This window comes from Camelus dromedarius, chromosome 5, assembly GCF_036321535.1.
Source record: "Camelus dromedarius isolate mCamDro1 chromosome 5, mCamDro1.pat, whole genome shotgun sequence".
Lineage (NCBI taxonomy): Eukaryota > Metazoa > Chordata > Mammalia > Artiodactyla > Camelidae > Camelus > Camelus dromedarius.
Genome location: NC_087440.1, coordinates 58,716,332 through 58,741,986, shown reverse-complemented (window position 1 = coordinate 58,741,986; position 25,655 = coordinate 58,716,332). Strand labels below are relative to the sequence as shown.

At 34.4% G+C, this 25,655-nt stretch overlaps 1 protein-coding gene across 2 annotated transcripts in view; it reads right to left on the bottom strand.

Annotated features, from left to right (window-relative positions):
• The window catches only part of PCNX4 (pecanex 4), a 38,654-nt gene that overhangs the window by 5,960 nt on the left and 7,039 nt on the right, over positions 1–25,655 (bottom strand). Inside the window, exons 2-10 of one of the 2 annotated variants that reach the window (XM_031453800.2) lie at positions 21,152–22,905; positions 16,580–16,759; positions 15,976–16,490; positions 15,628–15,728; positions 15,383–15,505; positions 11,129–11,489; positions 8,448–8,551; positions 4,413–5,446; positions 3,864–4,050 (exon numbers count right to left, since the gene is read on the bottom strand). In XM_031453800.2, coding sequence (XP_031309660.1) covers positions 3,864–4,050; positions 4,413–5,446; positions 8,448–8,551; positions 11,129–11,489; positions 15,383–15,505; positions 15,628–15,728; positions 15,976–16,490; positions 16,580–16,755 — 2,601 coding nt within the window. In that variant the 5' untranslated portion in view covers positions 16,756–16,759; positions 21,152–22,905. The remainder of the gene's footprint in view (positions 1–3,863; positions 4,051–4,412; positions 5,447–8,447; positions 8,552–11,128; positions 11,490–15,382; positions 15,506–15,627; positions 15,729–15,975; positions 16,491–16,579; positions 16,760–21,151; positions 22,906–25,655) is intronic. The other variant, XM_010976687.3, reaches the window with a different exon arrangement.

The window sequence follows — 25,655 nt, the reverse complement described above, 5'->3', positions numbered from 1 at the left end:
TTGGTGAGGATGTGGAGAAAAGGAAACCCTTGTACACTGTTTGTGAGAATGTAAATTGGTGCAACCATTATGGAAAATAGTATGAAGGTCCCTCAAAAAATTCAAAATAGATCTACATATGACCCAACAATTCCATTCCTGGGTATTTATCTAATTAGAAAAAAATATATATATGCATCCTTATGTTCACTGCAGCATTATTTATAATAGCCAAGCTACAGAAGCAACCTAAGTGCCTATCAACAGATGACTGGATAAGGAAGACATGGTATATATACACGATGGAATATTAATCAGCCATAAAAAAGAATAAAATCTTTCCATCCAACAACATGGATGAATCTAGAGGCTATTATACTAAGTGCAATGTCAGACAAAGACAAATACTGTACAATTTTGCTTGTATGTGAAATCTAAAAAACAAAACAGAAAAAGAGTTATAGACATAGGAAATGAACAAGTGCTTCCCAAAGGAAAGGGAGGAGAGGAAGGGGATAGAAGGAAGAAAGAAATAGGTGAGGGAGACTGAGGTACAAACTTACCAAAAAAAAAAAATTTATTCCTAGGTATTTTATTCTTTCTGATGCAATTATATATGGACTGTATTCTTTTGTTTTGTTTTGTTTTGTTTTAACATTTTTTATTGATTTATAATCATTTTACAATGTTGTGTCAAATTCCAGTGTTCAGCACAATTTTTCAGTCATTCATGGACATATACACACTCATTGTCACATTTTTTTCTCTGTGAGTTATCATAACATTTTGTGTATATTTCCCTGTGCTATACAGTGTAATCTTGTTTATCTATTCTACAATTTTGAAATCCCAGTCTATCCCTTCCCACCCTCCACAACCCTGGCAACCACAAGTCTGTATTCTCTGTCTGTGAGTCTATTTCTGTCCTGTATTTACGCTTTGTTTTTGTTTGTTTGTTTGTTTTTGTTTTTGTTTTTGTTTTTTAGATTCCACATATGAGTGATCTCATATGGTATTTTTCTTTCTCTTTCTGGCTTACTTCACTTAGAATGACATTCTCCAGGAGCATCCATGTTGCTGCAAATGGCATTATGTTGTTGGTTTTTATGGCTGAGTAGTATTCCATTGTATAAATATACCACCTCTTCTTTATCCAGTCACCTGTTGATGGACATTTAGGCTGTTTCCATGTTTTGGCTATTGTAAATAGTGCTGCTATGAACATTGGGGTGCAGGTGTCATCCTGAAGTAGGGTTCCTTCTGGATACAAGCCCAGGAGTGGGATTCCTGGGTCATATGGTAAGTCTAGTCCTAGTCTTCTGAGGAATCTCCACACTGTTTTCCATAGTGGCTGCACCATACTGCATTCCCACCAGCAGTGTAGGAGGGTTCCCCTTTCTCCACAGCCTCTCCAGCATTTGTCATTTGTGGATTTTTGAATGACGGCCATTCTGACTGGTGTGAGGTGATACCTCATTGTAGTTTTGATTTGCATTTCTCTGATAATTAGTGATATTGAGCATTTTTTCATGTGCCTTTTGTATGGACTGTATTCTTGATTTCTCTTTCTGATCATTTGTGATTAGTGTATAAGATTTTCTATATATAATATCACATCTTCCGCAAATAGTGACAGTTTTACTTCTTCCTCTCTAATCTGGATGCTTTTGTTTCTTTTTCTTGCCTTAAGTGCTCTGGCTAGGACTTCCAAAACTATGCTGAATAAAAGGGATGGGAGTGGGTATTCTTGTCTTGTCCCTGATCTTAGAGGAAAAGCTTTCAGCTTCTCACTGACAAGTATTATGTTACCTGTGGGCTGTCACATATGGTCTTTATTATGTTGAGGTTGATTCCCTCTATATTCACTGTGTTTCCCACTTTGTTTAGTTCTTTAATCAGGATTTCCTTCAGTCCTTTGAACATACGTATAATGGTTACTTTGAAATCTTTGTTCAATCTGACATTTGGTCACTCTCACAGGCCATTTCCGTCACCTGTCCCACCCCACCTCACTTCCCCTGTGTATGTGTCAGACTTTCCTGTGTCTTTCCCCATGTCTCATAATTTTTGTTGAAAATTGAACATTTTAGATAACACTCTAGCAATTCTGGGTACTGACCTATCCCAGGCCTTGTTATTGTTATTTGCATATTTACTTGGTGAATGGCTGGATGACTTTAGTGAAGTTAATCCCTATCTCCCCCCAAATGAGAAAGTCTCTGATACTGTTTCTCAGGGAGTGCAGCCTTGTGAATGCCCACAGTTACAATGAGACGGCAGTGATTTTGGCAGAGTTCTCCTTTTTTAAATAGTCACACCTAGCTGGTGGCTCTACATTTTCTACAATGACCTGCGACCTAAATTGCTCCAAAAGCTGATCCAATTAAATTTGGGCTCCTCTGAAAGAATAGTTTTGGAGGTCAATGTTTGAAGTTTGTTTTGACCCCTGGAGGGCTCTTCTCTGCTATTTCTTTCCCTGGTTCTCTCTGTTAATCTCTCTAGCCTACAGTTTAACTTGGATCTCAAGTGATTTTACCAATTGCCTCTAACCACTTTTTACCACAACAGCCACTGTTTTTGAGAACATCTTAAGCTTCGGTGGGTCCACACTATGTGCAAATGTCACTTCCTCTGGAAAGAGATCTGGAGCTTTTCTCTTTTTTTCTTCAAATGGTTTGCTTCTTCTAGTGGGCAAAATCTCTGAGCCAGAGCTCTGTAACTGGGGGGTAAGACAATGGCTTACTTCTCTCTGAGTGACACCTGTGCTTTAGGACTTACGTGTTTGGTAGAAGAGGAGCAGTAAACTCAGGTCTTCTTGGCTTGCCTCTCCCAGTGTGCAACCTTCACCTTACAGGTAGGCAAGGGGCATCAGAGCCCCACTATTCTCACTGGAACCATGCCCAGTTAAAGCCTCCATCCAACAAGTTGGGGTGGCCAGAAGGGAGTTCCCACCTCTTGACTACACATGTTTAGAAACAAGTCTCACAATAGGCAGGTAGGAGTAAGATGAGAAGTTCTGATGTCCTTCCTCTTTTAGGTAAATAGTCCTCCAACTGGGAATTGAGGGGAGAGGGAGCCCTGTGTTCTTGGCAATACCATTCTGAGTGGAGTTTCTGCCTTGCTGAGCTGGGAAGGCATAAGTGTTGTTCAATAATACAGTCTCTAACTGTTCTTCCTAGGTTTTAGTAGATTTTCTTGAATAAATGTTTTTTCACTTGCTATATGCCTTTAGGACCATTTCCAAGACTGCAAATTGTTATCTTTTAAAAATAACTTTCATCATTTTCATTGGGAAGAGCATTTGCAGTAATACCAGACACAGAACCCACAATAAGCCTGTAACACTGAATCTTTCATATTGCATACACTCAATGACATTTTAAATGCAACGAGAATAGTACTTAATCTTTAAAAAGTCATTCCTTATTTAGAGTCTTCCTATATTTTCACAAGTCAGATCTGCTTCAAAGCATGAATGTCAGCAAGAGAAATACTTTGCCACTTATAAATTAATTTTTCTTCTAGGAGTCAAACCCAAATTGATAATTCATACACTTTATACTGTCATAACTATAATCCATCTAGTCAAATATGCTATATAGCAGATTACATTTACTTGACTATCTTATAGCTTAGTTATTGCACAATGGCTATACAGCATTCTTAATTGGCACTTATTAGGTTTGCAAAGTAAATAATCAGTCATTCTAGGACTGGGTTATGTTGACCATAAAGTCTTGATTACAAATGCCTTAATATTATAATTACTATATCCATAAGTAGAATATTATATCTCTATAACTTAGATCAAATACCTTATAAATGATTTCTGTTCTTTAAGGTTAATATATAAAAATCATTCAAAAACACATTTTTAACCTTACCATATGAGGATCATACCCCAGAGAAAACAAGTAAGGTTTTTCTTGTAAAACTGCTTCTTTCCACTTTTCATCAGATACCAAACCAATATACCAGTCACTTTCATATTCTTCAAGGCAGTTAGTCAGCTCTTTAAAGTCTTCTACTGGACCTAAACTTGCTTTATCAATCATGAGTTTCAGAGTATACCTAAATAATGGAGAAACAGAGAATTTTAGAATTCTAAAAATCAACCTTATAGATGAATAGATTTTGTTCAATCAGTATTTTTATAAGACACTGAAGTAAAATCATACACATTTCAGAAAAAAAGATCAGAGAGAAATGGTAGAGTTAAAGGGAAGAAATCTAGTAAGCAATATGAAAAATAGGTTCTCCACATAAAAAAAAAAGGAAGTTCAAAACAAAGTGTACTTCTTACACAAAACATATTTTACATTTTTAGGGAAGTGATTTTAAAATTAGAAATGAAGGAGTATCCCCTAGGTTATAAAAAAAAATCAACATTTTCCAGCCAATATTTCAACTTGCATGTAATCAAAAAGAATTACCTGAAAGCTTTCAGTGCTAGTTGGAACAATTCTGGCTTTTCTGTGAGCCAATCCAAGGCAACAGACCAAGGCAAAACACCGTTGTAAACTCTCAATATATGACCAGGACTAGGAATCATATTGTCTACTCCAAATAAACTAAAATAACAAGTCATTACTGCATGAACATAAAAGTCTTTTAAAACTCTGTCCTTTGCAATTTCTTCCACGACAACTGAGGCATTTTCTTCTGAATGGAAACATTCCAACTGCTTTAAAACAAACTGGTACCAGTCTTCCGGAAATAATGAGCTCATCTCCTTCACTTTGGAATTAGGCAAACAGTTAGACATCCACTCTTCAGGTAAGCTTAACAAGTGGGAATGAGAACAACTGAACTCCATGAGAGGGATGTATGCCATGTCTTCTTGTTTTCCTTTGTCAATAGCAGGGTATCCCAATACAATTGCTTTATAAAGACTATTTTCAGTAACTGTGCCTGTAGAATGATTACCAACCCTCTGTGATTCTACTGATCCTGGAATAGGCAAATTTATACCTGGCAAAATTTTCAACTGATCTTTTTCTCTTCCTTTTTTGATAGTTGGCTCTTCACCAAAAACATCATCAGACCAGTCATCCAAAGTTTCTGAATTTAAACTGTCTGTGTCTTCTGGGGATTCAGTTTGCGGTGGAGTATTCAAAGCAGGCAGAACTATTAGAGATGCTTTCCCTTTATTTTCAATTTTGTGAACATTCTCCTGCATGCTGGACCTTCTGGAACAGTACTGAACAAGTATCCACACAAGTACTTTAACAAGGTCACCTTTAAATTCTCTTAAGTTATCATGAGAATCAATTATGCCAGACAAGACATTCCTGGCATCAGAATACAGTTTCACTGGCAAAGCAGTACAGGGTGTCAAGACATTTCCGAAGTGTTCATTTATGGAACATACTCTTGCATATTCTTCTTGCTCAAAGGCACTTTCAAAAACTTCATCAACTCTTCGAGCTTCAGCAGTATGACAGGAAGTCTCTTGCAATTCTAACCCCTAAAGAGGAAATAAGGAAGTACTTAAGCTTATGATCCCTTACTACACAGAGAAAACTAACTAGTTTTGTAAATGCTCATGGATTGGATTCTCATAATAAAAATATATATAATGGAAAAAAATTCTTTAACACAAGAGCTACACCTTAATTCAAACTTAATGGCACTTAATACATTTGATGTTGGTTACAGAGATGAAGAATAATATAAAAACTACTAGAAATTGATAAAACAATTTTAATGCATGATGATAATTATAAGACTATATCTATAGTCAAGGTTGAATCACACTTTTAAAAATTTTTTTAAATTGTAAAAAATTGGAGGGGGAAGCAAAATTGGAGTTACACAATATGCACAGGTTTGTATCCTTTCCATCCTGCATTATATGAGAGCATTATTCTATGGTATGGATATGCCATAATTTATTTAACCATTTCTCTCTTCTGGTCTTTAAAAAAAAAATAAAGGTTTATGTATTTGGTTATTGTCAATCTCCTCCAACTACATAAACAGCTCTCTTTTGATTACTACTATATCCTCTGTACCTAAACCAGTACCTGGCAAACAGTGAAGTATGGAACAAATGTATGTTGAAAGAATGAATATTATGAATAAGTTCTTACATAAATTTTAAACACATTTTGATTTCTTCCCTAGAATGAATCACTTGAAGAGGATATGCCAGGTCACTGTTTACTATTATTATTATTATAATTATTGTTTATTTATTTATACATTTTTATAAAACTACCAGTGTCTTTAATAAAAGACAAGGCTTTTAGGTTGTATTATGATCCAGGGAAAGAACATGGAATGTGATATCAGAACCTGCTTTTAAACCATGGCTCTACCAGATTCTAGTACACAATCTTGAGTAGATCACTTATCCTCTAACATTCCTTTTGCTTCTCTTTCAAAGAAAAGTAATCCTAGTACATAGGGTTATGAAGATAGTAATTAAAGTCCTCTGTAAATTTTAAAGTATTATATAAATGTTAGTAGTAGCTAAGCAAGCCTATGTCCAAAAAAGTAAAAAAAAAAAAAGACTGCCACCATTTGTGTTCATACAACAAATGTCACAGAGCACAAAAGATCAATAAAGGTCTCACATTACTAGGTATTATAAAACTATACCATTTAAAAAACAGAACTAAATTAAGCAATGAAAACATCCTCTAAATTTTTCAGGATTTTTTGTTTTGCCTTCTCCTACTTAAGCATGTTAGACTAGAACAGTAGTTCTCAAGCTTTAGGTGAGTCAGAATTACCAGAAGGCTTGTTAAAACACAGATTGCTGGACACTCCCCCAGAGTTTCCGATTCAGTACATCTAGGGTGAGGCCTAAGAATTTCCATTTCTAACAAGTTCCCAGGAGATGTCAATATTACTAATCTGGGAGACTGCATTTGGAGAACCACTGGACTAAAGGAAAAGCTTTTTAGTTACCAGCAATTTTATCCAATCTGTGCTAAGACAAAAAAATTCATTCATTCACTGTTCACTCAACAAATATTTATTAAGGGCCTATTATGTGCTAGGCACTGTTCCAGGGGCTTAGGATATATCCTCCAAAAAGAGAGAGAGATCCCTGCTCTTGTGACATTTACATTAGAGAGTGGAGGGACACAGGCAATCAGTAATAAAATTAATAAGTAAATTACATAGTTTTTTAGAAGGTGTAAGTGCTAAGGAAATAGACAGAAAGTAAAGCAAGCAAGGAGGACTGGAAGTGTAAGCAGGTATGGGAGTGCGTATGCAATTTTAAATAGGATGGGCATAGTAGACCTCATTGATAAGGTGACATCTGAGCAAAACCTTGAAGGTGGTTAGGGAGTTAACTGTTGTGGTTATCTGAAGGAAGAGTGTTCCAGGCAGAAGGAACAGCTAATATATTGGATTACAGTAAGAAAGTTCAAGTAGTAGATGAGACCAAAGAGGGAACAGGGAGTTTCACCATTTAGGGCCTTGGCTTTCACTCTGAATGAAAGAAGAGATCAACTGTAGAATTTTGAGTAGGAAAGTAACATGATCTTACTAAGATTTTAAAGATCACTCTGATTGATAATAGGCTGTAGGGTGGCAGAAGTAGAAGCAGGGAGTCCAATTAGGAAGCACTGCAGTTACCCAGGAAAGGGACTAAGGTGGTGGAGAGCAGGGTGGTGAGAAACAGTGGGACACAGGCTACGACCTAAAGACAGAGTAAACAGGATTTCTTATTGGATTGGATGTGGGGTACAGAAGTAAACAAGGAGTCAAATATCACTGGACTAAAGCCCAAATGTTTTTGAGTTGAGCAACCAGAAGGATGGAATTGTCAGCAAGGATTGGGGCACTCTGATTTAAGAGGTCAAGGAAAAGAGAATGAACCATCAAAGGAGACTGACAAGGATTAACCGGTGAAACAAGTGAAGAGATCAGTTGTGTCAAATGCTGCTGACAAGTCAAGTAAGGTCAGGTCTGTGAACTGACCACTGGATTTAGCAATGTGACAGCCATTGCAGACTTTGTCAACAGTGGTTTTTAGTGAAGTAATAGGTAATAGGGTCAAAAACCTAGAGTAAGTTAAAGAGAGAATGGGAGAAATGAAATTGGAGATACAAGCAACTCAAATGCTCTGATAGGAAGGAGAAAAACTGAGTGTTAGCAGGTAAGGGCAATGGGGTCAAAAGAAGGTTTTTATAAAGTTGAGAGTGCTTAAATGATATAGGAGTGAGGAAAATATTACTACTGAGTCCCATTTTTGAGACACTCAACTAGACAGGGATAAAAATAATACAACTGGACGAAAAGGGGGCAAGTGTACTTTGTTACTATGCTCTATTATACAATCAACACTAGTCTGCCTTTCAGTATGTGCATGTTGAAATATACTTTAAAAATCCCTAGGTGTTTTCACAGGTAATTAAAAGATACTTTTTGAAAGTGAGCTATTAAGTGATGTGTGCATAACAAACAAAATTTTTAAACATGTACTAGAGAGGTTTCAAATGCACATTGACCTTAATGTTAATACAGCAATAAGTATAGCCACATTCTAGAATCATTATCCATATTAAACGATCCTGAAAACGGCCCAAGTAATGAGACCCAGGTAAGAGGAGACCTAAAACAAATTAGAAAAAAAAAGTTAAGTAATTGTTCAAGTTTGTCTTATTTTGCCATGTGAATCTTCAAAATCAATAACACACTGGGAACTAATTCATAACTCTTTCTACCTTCTTTTTATGTTAAGAATAAAAACAACTATTCATTGCATATAAGGAGGCATTAAATTAAGCTCTTTACAGGAACAGTTGGAAGAAAAAAATCTATAGGTGACTATATATAAGAATTCAAGGATATATTTTCCAAAAAACAACAATTTAGAACCTGCTATATAAAATCCTAAATACATGTTAAATATATTAGGAAAACATATTAAATATATATAAGCCAACTTCATATTAATGACTTAAAACATTTTGGATATTTTTATATACAAGCATATACAAATGTTTTATGGTGTTAAAAATTTACATAAAATGTTATCTACCACACTGTACAAATACTCTTAAAACTTAGTTTTTTTCTCAACATTATGTCTCTGAGACATTATGTCAACGACAAACAGCTCAGTCATTCATTGTAACTGCACTGAGAATTCACTGTCTGAATATAGCTGAATTTAAATATTCATTCTCTAACTTAAACATTTCAGATGTTTCATTTTTCACTGTTATAAATAATGATGTATAAATTATCTTTGTGCAAGTCTGCTTGTACAACATATTATGCAAAAAAGAGTTAACACAGCAGAACTGATTGCTGTCCTTTGAAAGGCCTGCTTACAAAGTTGGCTCTTGGCTGGCAACTGGAAATTTGAATTTCAAGACCGTTCACACCACCCTAACTGATAAACAATCTCTCATTGTGCCTAAACTGTTTCTGCAAAGAATATAGTTCATACTGAATACTTGCTTTCTTTTTGGGATTCTGGAATTTTGGTATGTGGCAGGCAGAGGGTGCCTACTGATCAACTCCTCAATACAAACAAGCCTTAGGCAGTGAGTCTCAAATAAGTTTCCCTGGTAGTCAACGTATTCACACATACTGTTACAATCAGTTGCTGGGGCATTAAGCATGCTGTATGTGACTCCACTGGGAGAGGACACCTGGAAGTTTTCAGCCAGTCTCTCATCCCATGTGACTTCTCCTTTGCTGTATTTGCTCTGCATCCTTTTGCCCTAATAAATCTTAGCTATGAGTACAACTATATGCTGAGTCTTGTGTGTCCTCCTAGAAAATCATCAAAATGGAAATGGTTTGGGGGCCCTCCAAAAACACATGTGTAAGAGTTTCTCTAGAACTGGAATCACTGCATCACGGAATCTAAAACTAGAATCCCTAGGCTATGGGATATGTACATCTTTACTACAGACTATTAAGTTTACTTTTCTCTGTGGCTGTATGAGTTTACACATTACCTTCTTGCAGGGTTTGAGAGTTCCTGTTCCCCATTCCCGTACCAATACTTGTTAATGTCAGTCTTTTTTGCCAATCACATGTGTGTGAAATGTTACCTCACTTTTTTTTCCCCCAGGAAATACTTTATAACACACTTCTTGATTGAATATAATTGATTGGATAATAAAGTATAATTTCTACCTCATTACTAAGATATTTATTATTTCAGATGTGAGTTAAAACTTACAGATATTTTAAAAAGTAGCATTGCACTATATAATAAAAATTAACTAGAGCTGGATAAAAGTATTAGAAGTGTAGAATATTTCCTTTAAGAAAGGGAAATGATTATTTATAAAAATTTATACTACAAAAATAAAAGTTCTTCCTAAATTATCTCACATAATAGATAATTAGAAAAGTTCAACCCCAATAAATATTTCATTAAAATTCTAATTTTAAATTGCTACTCTGCCAGGAATAAGTTTGCCAGGAAGACACTGGACATAATTAAACAAGTTTCAGGGGCTAAGGCACATGGTGGGAGACAACACACTATTGTCATCAGCTTGTACCTTATCTAAAACCAATCTTGGGAAGTACAATATAAATTTACAGTTAGTATATGATGAAATTATAAGATTATCACAAAATTATAATTACCATAAAATAAATTCATTCTCATCAAAAATGTTGTTAATATTCGCACAGCCCTTCATTTGGGAGGCTACTGATCATTGACCAAAGTTTTTATGTTACCTGCCCTCTGATCTTATCAGACTGCTTAAGTTGCTGGACAGTAACTAATAAGATACAAGCAAATTACCTTAAGCATTTCAGTGATATTATATAATGCTTGTTTTCACTCTCAGTGGGTCTAAGCTATTCCATCTACTTGGCATGAGCTCATTACAAATTCATGGAAATTTGGGGAGATAAAGGGTTTTCATGTTTCATAGTGGGACTATCACCTGATTTTATTCAAGAAAATGTTTTTTAAAATTTGTTAAATCACCCTAATGAAATTTTCCCTTAGTATTTTTATTTTATAACTTTATTTACCTCAAAATAAGGAGTAGGAGATTATACTTCTACTTTATATTTAGTCCTTCTGCCTACACATCAAAAGTATTAGAATCTGTATAATAGGTGGATCAAGACTGTTCTTTTGTGTGTTCATCCTTTTGTATTTTAAATACATTAATGAGGATTTCTTAAGCACGGCTCATTTACTTACCTAAACTTCCAGCCGCCATTGCAGACTGTAGTGCAGTGGTCAAACTAGGGACCATCTGGTAGTAGTACACTGTATCTGCACACACACAGGCTGTTGTGCCCACTACTCCTGGCCAACTCTGAACAGGTCGAGGAAACCCCACCAAGAACAAAGGAAGGGTGAACAGAGGGAGTAAGGGAGATGAGAGTAGTGTAGAAAAAACTATTAAGACCAACACGAATGGAGAGAAGACAATATTGAGTATACATAAAGTGGTGGTTGATTTTCTACGTTTTTTCTCTGTCCATGATGCCAAAAGCACAGTCACAGCAAACTGCAATTTAGAGATGAACTGAATCAGACGATCACGCATGATACCAACCTGTAGAGACATAAAAATGTCTTTTTTATTCTTAAAGACTTTTCATGAATTTTCAAGATCATATAAGAACAACTGTATAATTTTATTATTGTGCTAATATTTTTGATAAAATAGCCCTTATTTGAGATTCTTTGTTATAATTTTCTCCAATCTCACAATTAATAAATGAAACTACATTTTTTAAAGTTTGGGCTCTTCAAAAAAAAAAAGTAGTACAAAAGAGAACTGACAGAGTGCTATGTTTATCTTAAGGTTGATTAAGCTTGGCATTACATGCTAATTAAGTCATGAGATCCAGAAATAGTAAACAGTTAAGAGACTATCCTCAATTTATCCTTATTTTAGAGAGTATTTTACTGATTAAGAAATAGATATTGTGTCATATGACAAACCTCAACAGACTGAAGTCATGCTAAGTATATTTATACAAATCATGTAAAGTATGTTCTTCAATCAAAACCGAATTAAATCAACAACAGAAATAAATCTGGAAATTAAAAGACACATTCCTAAATAACCAACGGGACAAAGAAGAAATCACAAGATAAATAAGAAAATATTTTGAGATTAATGAAATACATACCAAAACCTATGATATAGCTAAAGCAGTGCTCAGAGGGAAATTTATAGCTATAAATGCCAATATTAAAGGAGTAGAAAGATCTTAAACCAGTAACTTAATCTTCCACTTTAGGAAACTAGAAAAACTACAAAACAAAAACTACAAAACTAAATCTCAAGTAAGCAGAGGTAAGGAAATAATAAAGATTAGAGCAAAAATTAATAAAATAGAGAATTTAAAAAATAGAGAAAATCAATGAGATCAACAAAAGTGACAAACCTTTAGCTAGAGTGACCAAGAAAAATACACAGAAAACTCAAATGACTAAAATCAGGAATGAAAGAGGTAACATTACCACCAATCTTAAGGAAAAAATAAAAAGGATTATAAGAGAATACCACAAACAACAGTATGCCAATAAATTAGATCACTTAGAAGAAACTGACAACTTCCTAGAAAGACATGAATTATCAAAACCGACTCAAAAAGAAATAGAAAATCTGAATAAACCTATAACAAGTAGAGAAACTGAATTAGTACTTTAAAAGCTACCCAAAGAGAAAAGCTGAGGCCCAGTTGGCTTCCATACTACAAAATACCTATACTATAAGATATTTATGATATATACTAAATACCACAAACATTTAAGAATTGATATAAAATTCCCAACTCATTCTATGAGGCTAGTGCTATTTTGATATCTAAATCAAAGATATAAAAAGAAAAGAAAGCTACAGATATATATACCACACAAGAATTCTCAACAGAACACTAACCAACTGAATCCTACAACATATAAACAAGACTACAACAAGACTGAGTGAGATCTATTCCAGGAATACAACATGGGTTTAAGAACTGAAAATCAATGTATTACACCATGTTAATAGACTAAAGAACCAAAACTACATGACCATTTCAATAGACACAGAAAAGGCATTTGACAAAACCCAACACCTGTCATGATAAAAAGACTCAATGAGGAACAGAAGGGAACTTCCTCCTTGAGAAAGAGCATCTACAAAAAGCCCAGAGCTGATATCACATTTAATGGTAAAAGACTGGCATCAACTTAATGGAGAAAGACTAAATGCTTTCCTCATAAGATGTCCACTCTTACCCTTTTATTCAATGTTACACTGGAGGTTCTAGCCAGGGCAATTATGTAAGAAAAAGAAATGAAAGACATCCAGGTTGGAAAGGAAAAAGCAAAACTTATCTTTTCTATATCTAATTTGTAGATGACATGACTTATATACAGAACATCTGAAGAAATCCACTAAAAACCTATTAGAAACAATAAAATACTTCAGTGAGGTTTCAGGATATAAGATTAACATTAAAAAAATCAATCCCTCTATACTTGAGCAATAAACAACCCAAAAAATGAGTTAAGAAAGCAATCCATTAATAATATCATCAAATAAGAAAAAAATACTTAGGGCTAATATTTAATAATGTGTGAAGTGAAAACTATAAAACACTGGTGAAATAAATTAAAGAAGGTATAATTAAATGTGAAGACATGTCACTTAGATGAATGGGAAGAATTAACATTTTTAAAATAGTAATACTCCCCAAATTGATCTACAGATTCAAGTCAATCCCTATCAAAGTCTTAGATATCTTTTTGGGAAACGTGAGAAGCCAAAATCAATATTTCTATGGTAATGTAAGGGTACCAGAATAGTCAAAACCATCTTGAAAAAGAACAACAAACTCGTAAGACTCACAGTTTTAAAAACTACTTCCCAATTTTAAAACCTACTACAAAACTACAATCAAGACAGTATAGTACTGGCATAAGGATACACATATAGATGAATGAAAAAAAAAAAAAAAAGAGAGTCCAGAAATAAACCCTTACATTTGTTCTTTGATTTTTGACAAGGGTGACAAAAAAAGTCATTGAGGGAAGAATTTTTTTTTTCAATAAATGGTGCTGGAACAATCGAAAATCCAGATACAAAAGAATGGATTTGGAACCTGACCTCACATTATATACAAATACTAACTCCAAGTAGATCATAAACCCAAATCTAAGAGCTAAAACTGTAAAACTCTTAGAAGAAAACATAGTAAATCTTTATGATCTTGGAAAAGGCAATGTTTATTGGATATGAAACCAAAAATACAAGCAACAACAACAAAAAAAGATAAACCGAACTTCATCAAAATTATTTGTATTCATAGGGACAGGTAATTGGGTTTTTTCATTGATGTCTGCTTGGAGGAGATATCGGGGATTAAACCTGGGACCTCTTGCATGCTGAGCATGTGCTCTACCAATTGAGCTACACCTTTCAGCCAGAACTTCATCAAAATCAAAACTCTTTTGCTTCAAAGGACATTATCAAAAAAGCTAAAGATAACCTAAGAATGGCAGAAAATTTTTGCTTATCACATATCTGTCAAGGAACTTGGATCCAGGATATACAAAGAACTCTTAAACTTAACAATAAAAAGATATATAACCCAAGTAAAAATGGACAAAGAATTTGAATACACATTCCCCACCCAAATATACACAAATGGCCCGTAAACATATGTAAATATGCATCATAAGCACTCAGAGAAATGCAAATCAAAATTATGAAGATTGCAGCTCACACCCATAAAAATGCTATGATGAAAAAGTCAGACAACAACTCTTGGTGAGAATGCAGAGACATTAGAATCCTCATATATTGCTGGTGAGATGTAAAATGGTGCAATCACTTTGGAAAAATATTTGGCAATACCCTGAAAATATTAAAACATAAAATTCATAAATAACTGATATTCCAGACCTAGGTAAACATATTTGAGAGAAATCACATGTCCATATAAAAACTTGTACATGAATGTTCATAGCAGTATTATTCATAATAGTCAAAAAGTAGAAATATTACCTAATGAGTGAATTAATTAAATGTGATATATCCACATAATGGAACATTAGTCAGCAATAAAAAAGAATAAAATACTGATACATGCTACGACACAGATGAAACATGAACACGTTAAGTGAAGGAAGCCAGATGCAAAAGACTATATAGTATATAATTTCATTCATGTGAAATGTCCAGAATAGGCGAATCCTTAAAGATAGAAAGTAGATTAATGGTTTCTGGGGCTGGAGTGATGGGTGGGTAGATTGGAGAGTGGGAATGGGGAATGACTATGAATGTGTATGAGGTTTCTTTTTGGGATGCTGAAAATGTTCTAAAATTAGATTGTGGTGATGGCTGCAAAGTTCTGAATATATATCACAGAACTTTATACTTTTTAAGTGACTGATTTTATGGTGTATGAAATACATCTCATTAAAGCTGTTAAAAAACATATTTACCAGTAAGAGTCTGATTCCTGTATCCAGGCTTCTGTTCCACCATATATCTGTACTAGAGATCAACAAATGCACTGCTGATACAATGACTGTCTCCAATAAAGCATTTTCTGTATTCTGCCATACCTGCAGTACACAAATTTACTTTATTAGGCAGAATTTTATAATCTAAGTAAACTGTGAGAGTAAATAAAATTATAATTAAATTTGAAAATAGGAAAATACTACTAAACGCATATTAGGATTACCATTCTAAAAGCTCTTGTGAATCCAATGGAGACAGACACAGAGTGAAGCCCTTGCAAGGAACTGTCCAATGAAAGAAATGCTATCATAGCAAAAGGTGACACTAAGACAAACAAACAAAAAAACAAATTTAATGAAGGCAAAATAACACCTTCCACCATATTTTATTTTGGTCAGTATGAGTATTTTTATGAGCACATTTAAGCAACTAACCAAAAAAAAAAAAACAACACCCAAAACATGAAAGAATAAACACTTGTATGTAGTATATTATACAAATACAGGAATTCCATAATATTTTTGTTCACTTCCCAGATATAATACAAGTTTATTAGATTTTATCTTCCTACCTAGATTTAGCAAAATCCGTCTGACAACACCAATCTTCGCGAGCCTTGTTTGCTTCTCTAGGAATAAAGTCACAGTCTGCACATCCTTTGGATAGAAGGGGTTCCGGAAAATTCCAAAGATATAGACATTTTGAATTTCCTTAAGTATCCATAGTATTATAAATAATACCATCAAAATATAGCCAAGAATAGCCTGGGGACTGTTTTTGGCAATCTGTGAGAAACCAGCAAAATGATGCAACAAACCAGTTTCTAAGAGAGCCAAGACTAACACAATGATGTAGAAAAGGTATTCCTTCCAAGTAAACTGTTTTTCTGAACAATTGGGTAAAGTCTTAGATTTGGTTCCAACTCTGTGTCTGATCACGTTGAGTTTGAAGACAAAACCTATCTTACTTAGATTAAGACTCAGTAAGAACCCAAGTCCAGTCATGAAAAGAACCACACCAACAGTGCTGGGAATGAAATACGATGTTACAGCTGTTCCAGCAGAAATGAAGAACATTATTAATAACCTGCAGAGGAAAAAAAAAAGATTTGCTTGAAAAGAAAAAATGTTCTTTAAGAATGAGTTACATATAACTTCAATATTTAAAATAATTACCATAGGTGGGTTGACACAGATGAGCCTCCAAGGCCAAACTCTAAAACCTGCTCCATTGCCCATAAGAAAAGCGCATCAGGTGGGGGCAGAGTCCCGAGCGCCCACAGAAAGGGTAAAAATATAAACAAGATGTGTAAAAGTTGATTCAATTGTTGTAGAACTGGTACATTTACCATAAACCTACAATAAAAAAAATTTAAATCATACAAAGCAATATATGGAAGATCTTTCCAGGAAAAAACAAAACAACACATACATCTACCTCCACACCCCACTCCCACCCGAAACAAATTACAGCCCCAAATTACAAAAGATCAACAAATATAAATTGTGATCATGGTCCTTTCCCTATACCAGCAACTATTCAATTTTGTACAAGTATAGTACTTAGAGAATATGTATATTCAAATGTGAAAAGAAGAAAGAAGTAATTAGAAGTAATACTGAATAAAATTGAATTTAGGGATTTGTAAAACTGAACTGAGTCCAAGGCAAAAATATCTCTCCCTTAAATGTCTAAACCACATTGGCTGAAATTCTACCAATGATTCTTTAGAGTTTAATATTTTTAAATTTAAAATTTTAAGCAACTCTGGGAAAGTGAAAGCATTTCCGCTGTTCATACATTAGTAGCTAGCAAAGAAAGAAAGCTCTTCTCTTTCTCCTACTCTCTCCTGTACTGCTCCCAGGTGCTAGAATTTTAAGTCAGTATAGTTAATATCAGAGGTCAGCAACATTAGGTTATGAATGTATCTCAGTTGGTTAGCCTGGGAACTTAACAGGCACATAATATTGTTCCTATTTTGTATAATAACGGTATGGGTTTGAGAACACAAACTTGTGTAATACAATCTCATAAATTAGTGAAGGCTTCTAAAGTGGATAAACTGGTTTTTGGTACTGCCCTTACGTTAAACATAACATCATTAAATTGTTTCAAATAATGTAATAAGAACTTGAAAGCACATAAGAATTAACATTATCAATATGTTACTAAGATTTTGGAATAAGGCTGACCAAACACCTTGCCTGGAAACCAACACTTGCTGTAGTACTTATGGAGTTCCAAAGACAACTTACAAAAGAGAAAACTAAATCTCAAAACTTATCATTGTTCTTCAATACCTGAGCTGCTAGGAATCAAAGTCAAGGAGAAAGGCAACTTCTAGAATAATTATATACTTAATTTTATGTTAATAGCCCAGAAGCAAATGCACAGCAACTACGATTATAATAATGGCATAATGTGGTTGCTCACACAGATATCAGGACTAGGCTAGCTAATGTATTTTGCCTCATAATGTATGTCCTTCAAATTTTTATAAGCCGAGAGAATGAATGACTACAAGGTTAACAATGTGATGCTAAACTAGAGGGCACTACATTCTCTAAAGTAGTTTTAAAATAAAATTCATTTCATTCTGAGAAGAAAACACCCAAGTAGCAAAAAAGAAAATCGAACCACACACAATAAGCAATAGGAAGGTCAAAGAAAACATGTAGATTTGTCGAGTTTTTTTTTTTTCCTTAAAGACAACACTTCTCTTGCCGACATATTCAAGGAAAGGATAATTTATGTAAAAATCAAGTATAAGCAGGAAGTATTTCAGTCAAGTTCTATTTCACCCACCCAATCTTTTTGTTCTTAAACAACAACCAATAGTATGGAAAAGTATTTATACACAAGTATAAGGATATCATAAATAAATACAAGAATACATAATTGAAGTAACCAAACATTGTGATTACTTTCCTGTGTGTATGACTCAGCCCCAAATAGATGATTACTATGGTTCTTTTAAATGGAAAAATGTTTAAATTCTAACATTTGATAATGTAACAGGAATTTGCTAGGGCAAAAAAAAAAAAAAAAAAAAAAAAAAAAAACCTAAACTAAATCCGTAAGAAAAAAACTTTGTTTTTCTAACAACCATGAAAATATTTCAAATTCTGTACACTCTCTAAGATCCACATGCCCAGAAAAAAGATGTTCCTCATAATGGTTAAGATGATATAAACAAGCACCATTCAAACAATTCCTGTAAGTCTATGAGCAAGCATGGTAGGTTTAACCCTGGTGTTTGTTAAAAATGCATAGAAAAAGTCACTTAAAATTAGTAATATACAACTGTACTGGTTAGAATAAAGAATGAGAAAAGAGAAAAGATTATTACACTCTCGGGCTTATCTCTTCAACTTTTACATTCTCTGAAAGAAAATTAAGATACAACTTGAAATATCTGACAACTCACCAAATTTGAATAGTCACACATTTCAGATAGTATTTATCTGCAGTATCACACCAACTGTATAAAGAATACCTTGATCCTTTATTATTTTATTAATCAGAAGCTAAGATTATTCTAAAACTGTAATTTTTCTGCACAATCTTCATTTTTCCCTTCAAAAATAGATTTGAGGATTGCCTTTGTCCTTTCTTCTAGCTATAGTTGAAAAAAACCTATTTGTAACTATTAAAATGTAAACATTAAAACTGTATATTAAATCCAACTTGAATGTAGTAAAAAAACATTTTATTCTCTTTCACTTAGAAATAAGTAAAACAGAAAGTCAAGAAAACCAAATATAAATTAACTGAGATTTTTAAAACATTTAAAGAACCTAGAGCATCATTTAAACATAAAGATGCATTATAGCAGGTATATAATTTCTGGTATCAGAAATGGCAGTGAGATAGTAACTCAATAGTCTGTATTTTGAAAATAATAAACTTACAAACTTAAATCTTTCAAAAGGGGTCATATAGACATACATTTAAACTCAATTTTATTGCTAACTTTTCAAAATGAAGCATTTAACTGTAATATATTTTATAGTTAGTAAATGGTAGTGGTACTAAAAAACCAATTATAAATGAACTTCCCACAAATTAATTCTCCCCTTACATATTTGATTAAGTGAAGAATTACAAGGGTATTAAAGAGTGTCCTCTGACCCATAAATGCAGCACAATTAGAAGAGATTAAGAGTTAAGGAATAGCAGACAGACCACCTAAGAACTGGTCAGTTTCAGTACACAAACTAGCTAAATACTTTTAAATGCCATGTTTTATTTTGGGCTACCGTAACAAAATACCATAGACTAGGTGACTCAAACAATAGAAATTTATTTCTTACAGTTCTGGAGGTAGGAAGTCTGAGATCTGAGTGCCATTTTGGTTGATTCAAGTGAGAACTCTCTTCCTGGCTTGCAGCCAGCCAACTTCTCACTGTATCCTCACATGGTGGAGAGAGATCAAATTCTCTGGTATCTCCTCTTATAAGGGCACTAATTTCATCAGGGACCTAGTTACCTCCCAAAGACCCTTTCAAAGTATCACTACATTGGGAGGTTAGGGCTTCAATATATGAATTTTGAAGGGACATACACATTCAGTCCCTAACATTCCACCCTGGTATCCCAAATTCGTGGTTACAAATTACATGCAAAACACATTGATTCCTTCCCAACAGCCACAAAAATCTTAACTCATTCCAGCATCAACACTAAAGCCCAAAGTTACATTTAAATATCACCTAAATCATATACAGGTGAGACTTGAGGAAAGATCCATCCTGAGGCAAAATCTTCCCCAGTTATGAACCTGTGACAAGCTATGTGCTTCCATAATGCAATGGCAGGACAGACACAGGATGGACATTCTCATTCCAAAAGGGAGAAACAAGAATGAAAGATGCGGTGATAGGTCCCAAAGAAATCCAATATTTAGCATGGCTAATTCCATTAGATTTTAAGTTTGAAGAATAATCCTCTTTGGCTACATACTCTGCCCTCCAGGTCCCCAGTGTGGTAATGTCACTCAAATAGCGCTAGGTGGGGAGCCACACCCCCACAGGGTTTCAGGGCATTACCAGCCCCAAGCCTTCCAGCAGAGTCCTAGTTTTTTGACATGTGATAATCTCTGAATCATTTTGGGGTAATTTTCCTCTCAAAGTATAGTGCATGTTCGCAGCCAAATAGCTCTATTATCCCCAACCTGTCAAATCTAAGAAGTTGACAGCCTTCATTCATTACATCTTAAGTTCAAACTGGAAGTGCTTCTGCTCATTAATCCCACAAACTATTTATTAAGTGATAGTCTAGCCACATCCTTGATGTCCCCTCTAGAACATGCTTTCTTATTTTTTGTAATATGGATAGACTGAAAATTTCCTAAATCTTCAAGTTCTAGTTCCCTTTTGCTTAACAATTCCTTCTTCAATACATCTCTCTCTCTTTATATTTTACTACAAGCAGCCAGGAGAAATCAAGCTATTCATTTAACCCTGTGCTTAGAAATCTCCTCAGCTATATATTTAACTTCATCACTCTCAAGTTCTACCTTCCACAACATTAAAAAGTAGTTCAGCTAAGTCCCTTGTCACTTTACAAGGATCGCCCTTTCTTCCAATTTCCAATAACATGTTCTCGTTTCTGTCTTGAGACCTCACCAGAATTACCTTTAACGTTCACATTTCTAGCATGCATTTCAAAACTCCTCCAACCTCTACCCATTACCCAGTTCCAAAGCTGCTTCTACAGTTTTAGGTATTTGTTATGGGAGCACCCACCTTTTTCATATCAAAATCTGTCTTGGCCAGTTGAGGCTGCCAAAATGAAGTATCATGGACTGGGTGGCTTTAACAACAGAAATTTATTTCTCACAGATCTGGAGGCTGGAAGTCTGAGACCAGTGTGCCATCATGATCAGAGTATGGTTAAAACTCTTGTTCTGGCTTGCAGACAGCTGCCTTCTCACTTTATCCTTACATGTTGGAAGAAGAAATCAAGCTCCCTGGTCTCTCTTCATATAAGGGCACTACTTCCATCAGACCAGGGCATCACCCTCATTATCCCAATTAGCTCCCCAAGACCCCACCTCCAAATAGCACCACACTAAGGGATTTAACATATGAATTTGAAACAGGGATGGGGCAGGGCACAAACATTCAGCCCATAACATGCCTATACATTTCTATCTGGACACTAACCTGTGAAAGAGAAAGCTACAATCCAAAGAAACAGAGAAAAGTCAGATTTAGAAAAGGCAAGCAAAAGGAGTTATCAAACAATTTTGTTTAAAATTGCTATTTTCTATTTCTTTATATTTTAAAAAATCAAGATTCCTTCTATATAGTTACTATAACAAAATTAAGTAAGTTATTCTATTCATCTTAAATCCACTCCAACTATGCATAATATTTATTTGTATAAACTTTAAATTCTTCATTTTCCCCTAACAGGAGACTTTCATCTTTTTTCACAGGTTTCAGTCAGGCAATCTTATAGATTCATAGCTCTTTATTTAAAGTAAAACACAGGATTGGAATTTTGCTTATTTATCTTATCATACAAAAAGGTTTTTTTTTTCATTCTTCAATAAGATTAAATTATTGCTTTAGGATGTGTGTTTAACAGAGATTAGTCCTAAGAGATTAATCATCAAAACAATCTATCACCCAATGGTTTGGTGACCTTCAATTCACAGATTCTTTTTTTTTTTTTTTAATACTAAGGAGAGTGCTTTAACTATGTATGCTTAAAAACAAAGCAAGTTTAAAATATTTCATAGCTTATTACCTGTGTGCAAGATCTACTGAAAAGAAGAAAAAAATATAAAGAGGCCTCATAAGAGGAGTGATTTCGTAAGTATCCTGGGTTTGGAAAGTCGCAGTCTCTGTAGCTGTGTTTACAATTAATGAATATTCTCCAATACATAACGTCATCCATCCAAAGACAAACAGTAGAACAGTGCCTCCTACACTGCCATACAACAAGGTTATTCTGTTCGGGAGCAAATACCATGTTCCAAGACCACACAATAACCCAGCAAGAGCAGAATGAAAAACTGTATTGGCTATATATTTTTTGCCAGGAATTAGAAATTTGATGGTCTCAGCACCAGCACAACTTGTAAATTCATGCTCATCTTCTTCTGCTAAGATATCTGTTGTCAGCATTCTTTCTACTGTTACCGATTTGTTTCTGGCGTGTAAACTTGTGAACTGGATGACAAATGCAGTGAAAAGCATTAGTCCACCTGAAAGTATTGCTGTATAATAGTCTTCCAGGATGCCTAATTGGTACAAAAGTGTTCCTATTCCACCTAAAACCCATGGCATCAAAAAAAGGATAATCTGATTAAGATATATGTAAGGAGGGGCACAATAGCCTAATTTGAGTCGAGGGCCTCCAAGAACAGTCTGTGGAAAGCGCTTCAGAAAGAAGTCCTGTTTGTAATCATTCAGCAGAGGGACATCTGGACTCATCCTTCTCACTCAGGATTATTCTGAAAGTCACATCCTTTTCTGTAACACAGCAGTCTCTAAGAAAAAGAAAAAAGTCACTGTTTGAAACTGGCATACTTGAAACATGGGGGAGAAAAATTCCACATTTCTATTAGTTCCTTCAAGGACAAGATTTGTAACTTCACTTCTCTAGTTCTTTCCCATTGTCTTACACACACTTGGCACAAAACAAATAGTTGCTAAGTTGTTTTTATTTATTAAAAAGAAATGTTTCACTATTAATTTATCTAGAACTTAGATAAATTTGGAATTTCTTAAGTAACTCACATTGTCAGATTTTAAGATCAAAGGAAAGTTCAAAAAGCCAGTTTAACTCTGCTGGTGGTTTAACCGATTGTTTCCCTGAGTGCTTCTGTTGTTTGTTTTTGAACTTTTTCCTTTATTACAAGAGTGAGCAAAGTTTCTATAAAGGGCCAAAGAGTAAATATTTCAGGCTTTGTGGACCATACGGTCTGTGTTACAATGACTCAACTCAGCTGTTGTTGCAGAAAAGCAGCCACAGATAATACATACATTAGTGGATATTAGTAGTTGTGTTCCAGTATAACTTTACACTATTTACCCAAAAAGGCTGGGGGCCAGATTTAGCCTGTGGGCCAAGGTCTGCCCACCCCTGCTCTATAAAATAGGATATTCTCTATAATGCTGTTGAATTGAAATGGAAATAGAAGTGGAAAATAGAAATACTCAGTGTGTAGTCACATCACTTACAATTATAGTAAACTTAGGATTTTCTGATAATTTAAAAAGTCAAATCTTGCTAAAATAGTAGCATTTCAATAAAAAGGTACTGGCAGCTCAACATGTAGTAGGAAGAACAGTGAACTGGAAACCAAAAGACTCCACAAGTCAGATTAAATGCTTATTTTTAACTACATTACCACATGCAAACCACTTCATGATTCAATTTTTAGTCTCTCTTTCTGTTGTCAATTACCAAAATCTATCAGAACTAGGAAAAGCTGAAATAATAATAGGACTCATACATGCTTTAGCCTAGATTATTTTCATTTAACAGACATAAAAGCCTAAGATCAAATAATATGAATTCTCTTGTCAAACTTCTCTTTTCTTGGGATATACTCAGTAGCTTATTCTGAAAAAAAAAAAAGTTGTCTGTCACAAGATCAGTTAGGAAAGCATTACCTCAGGAGTCATATGTTGTTAGAAAAGAAAAATTAAGTTTAAAGCCATCTTCCTAAATACAGACATATAGACCAATGGAAAAGAATAAAGAGTACAGAAATAAACTCTCACATATACAGTCAAATATTTGACAAGAGTGCCAAGACCATTCAATGAGTAAAGAACAATCTTTGCAACAAATGGTACTGGGAAAACTGGTTAACCACATGTAAAAAGATGATGTTTGATCCTTACCCAATACCATACACAAAAATTAACTCAAAATGGATCAAGTACTGAAGACCTAAAACAATAAAACTCTTAGTAGAAAACATAGGACAAAACTTCTGACACTGGATTTGGCAGTGACTTCTTGGGTATGATACCAATGTACAGGTAACAGAAGAAAAAATAGACAAAATGGACTACATGAAAATTAAAACACTACGTGCATCAAAAGACACTATCAACAGAGTGAAAAGGCAACCCACAGAATGGGAGAAAATATTTGCAAATCATACTTCTGATAAGATGTGAATATATAAAGAACTTCTAAAACTCAACAAAAACACAAACTGATTAAAAAATTGTCAAAGATCCTGAATGGACGTTTTTCAAAAAAAGATATAAACAGCAAAAATCACATGAAAAGATGCTCAACATCACTAATCTTAGGGAAATGCAAATCAAAAATATAATGAGATACCATCCCACATTCATCTGACTAGCCACTACCAAAAAACAACCACAAAAAATAAGTACTGGCAAGGATGTTAAAAATTTGGAACCCTTGTGCACTGTTGGTGGGAAGGTAAAATGGTACAACTGCTGTGGAAAACAAGTAGTTACTCAAAAAATTAAAAATCAAATAACCATATAATCTAGGAATTCCACTTCAGGATATATACCCAAAGGACTGAAAGCAGGGTCTTAAAGAGATAATTTGTATACTCACGTTCACAGCAGCATTATTCACAATAATTAAAATGTGGAAGCAACCCAAGTGACCATTGAAGAGTGGATGGATAAGTAAACTATGTTAAAATACTTTCAACGGAATATAATTTACCCTTAAAAAGGAAGGAAATCCTGCAATATGCTATGTCATGGATGAACCTTTAGGACATTATGTGAGGTAAAATAAGCCAGTCACAGTAAGACAAATACTGCATGATTTCACTTATACAAGGTACTTAGTGTAGTCAAAATCATAGACAGAAGAATGGTAGTTGCCATGGGCTGGTGGGGTGACAAGAATGGGTAGCTATTGTTTAATGGCTATAGAGTTCTATAAGATCACAAGTCATGGGGATAGACGGCAATGACGTTTTTACAACAGTGTGAACGTATTGAATACCACCGACCTGCACACTTAAAAATGGTTAGGACAGTAAATTTTATGTTGTATGCATTTTACCACACACACAAAATTTACAGCCATCTTAAAGTAACCTTTCTTCCAATGAGTTTAACATAGTCTTTCCTCAAGTCACTTCTACCCAACCAGTATCAGCCCTGGAGAGAGGTTCTGGCCATCACAGAAGGTTTTTTGGTCACCATTAAGAATTACTGCCTTACAGCACCTCTTGTTATACTGTTGGGAAGTCTTTTATACTGCAAACACTTATCATCTCATATTCCC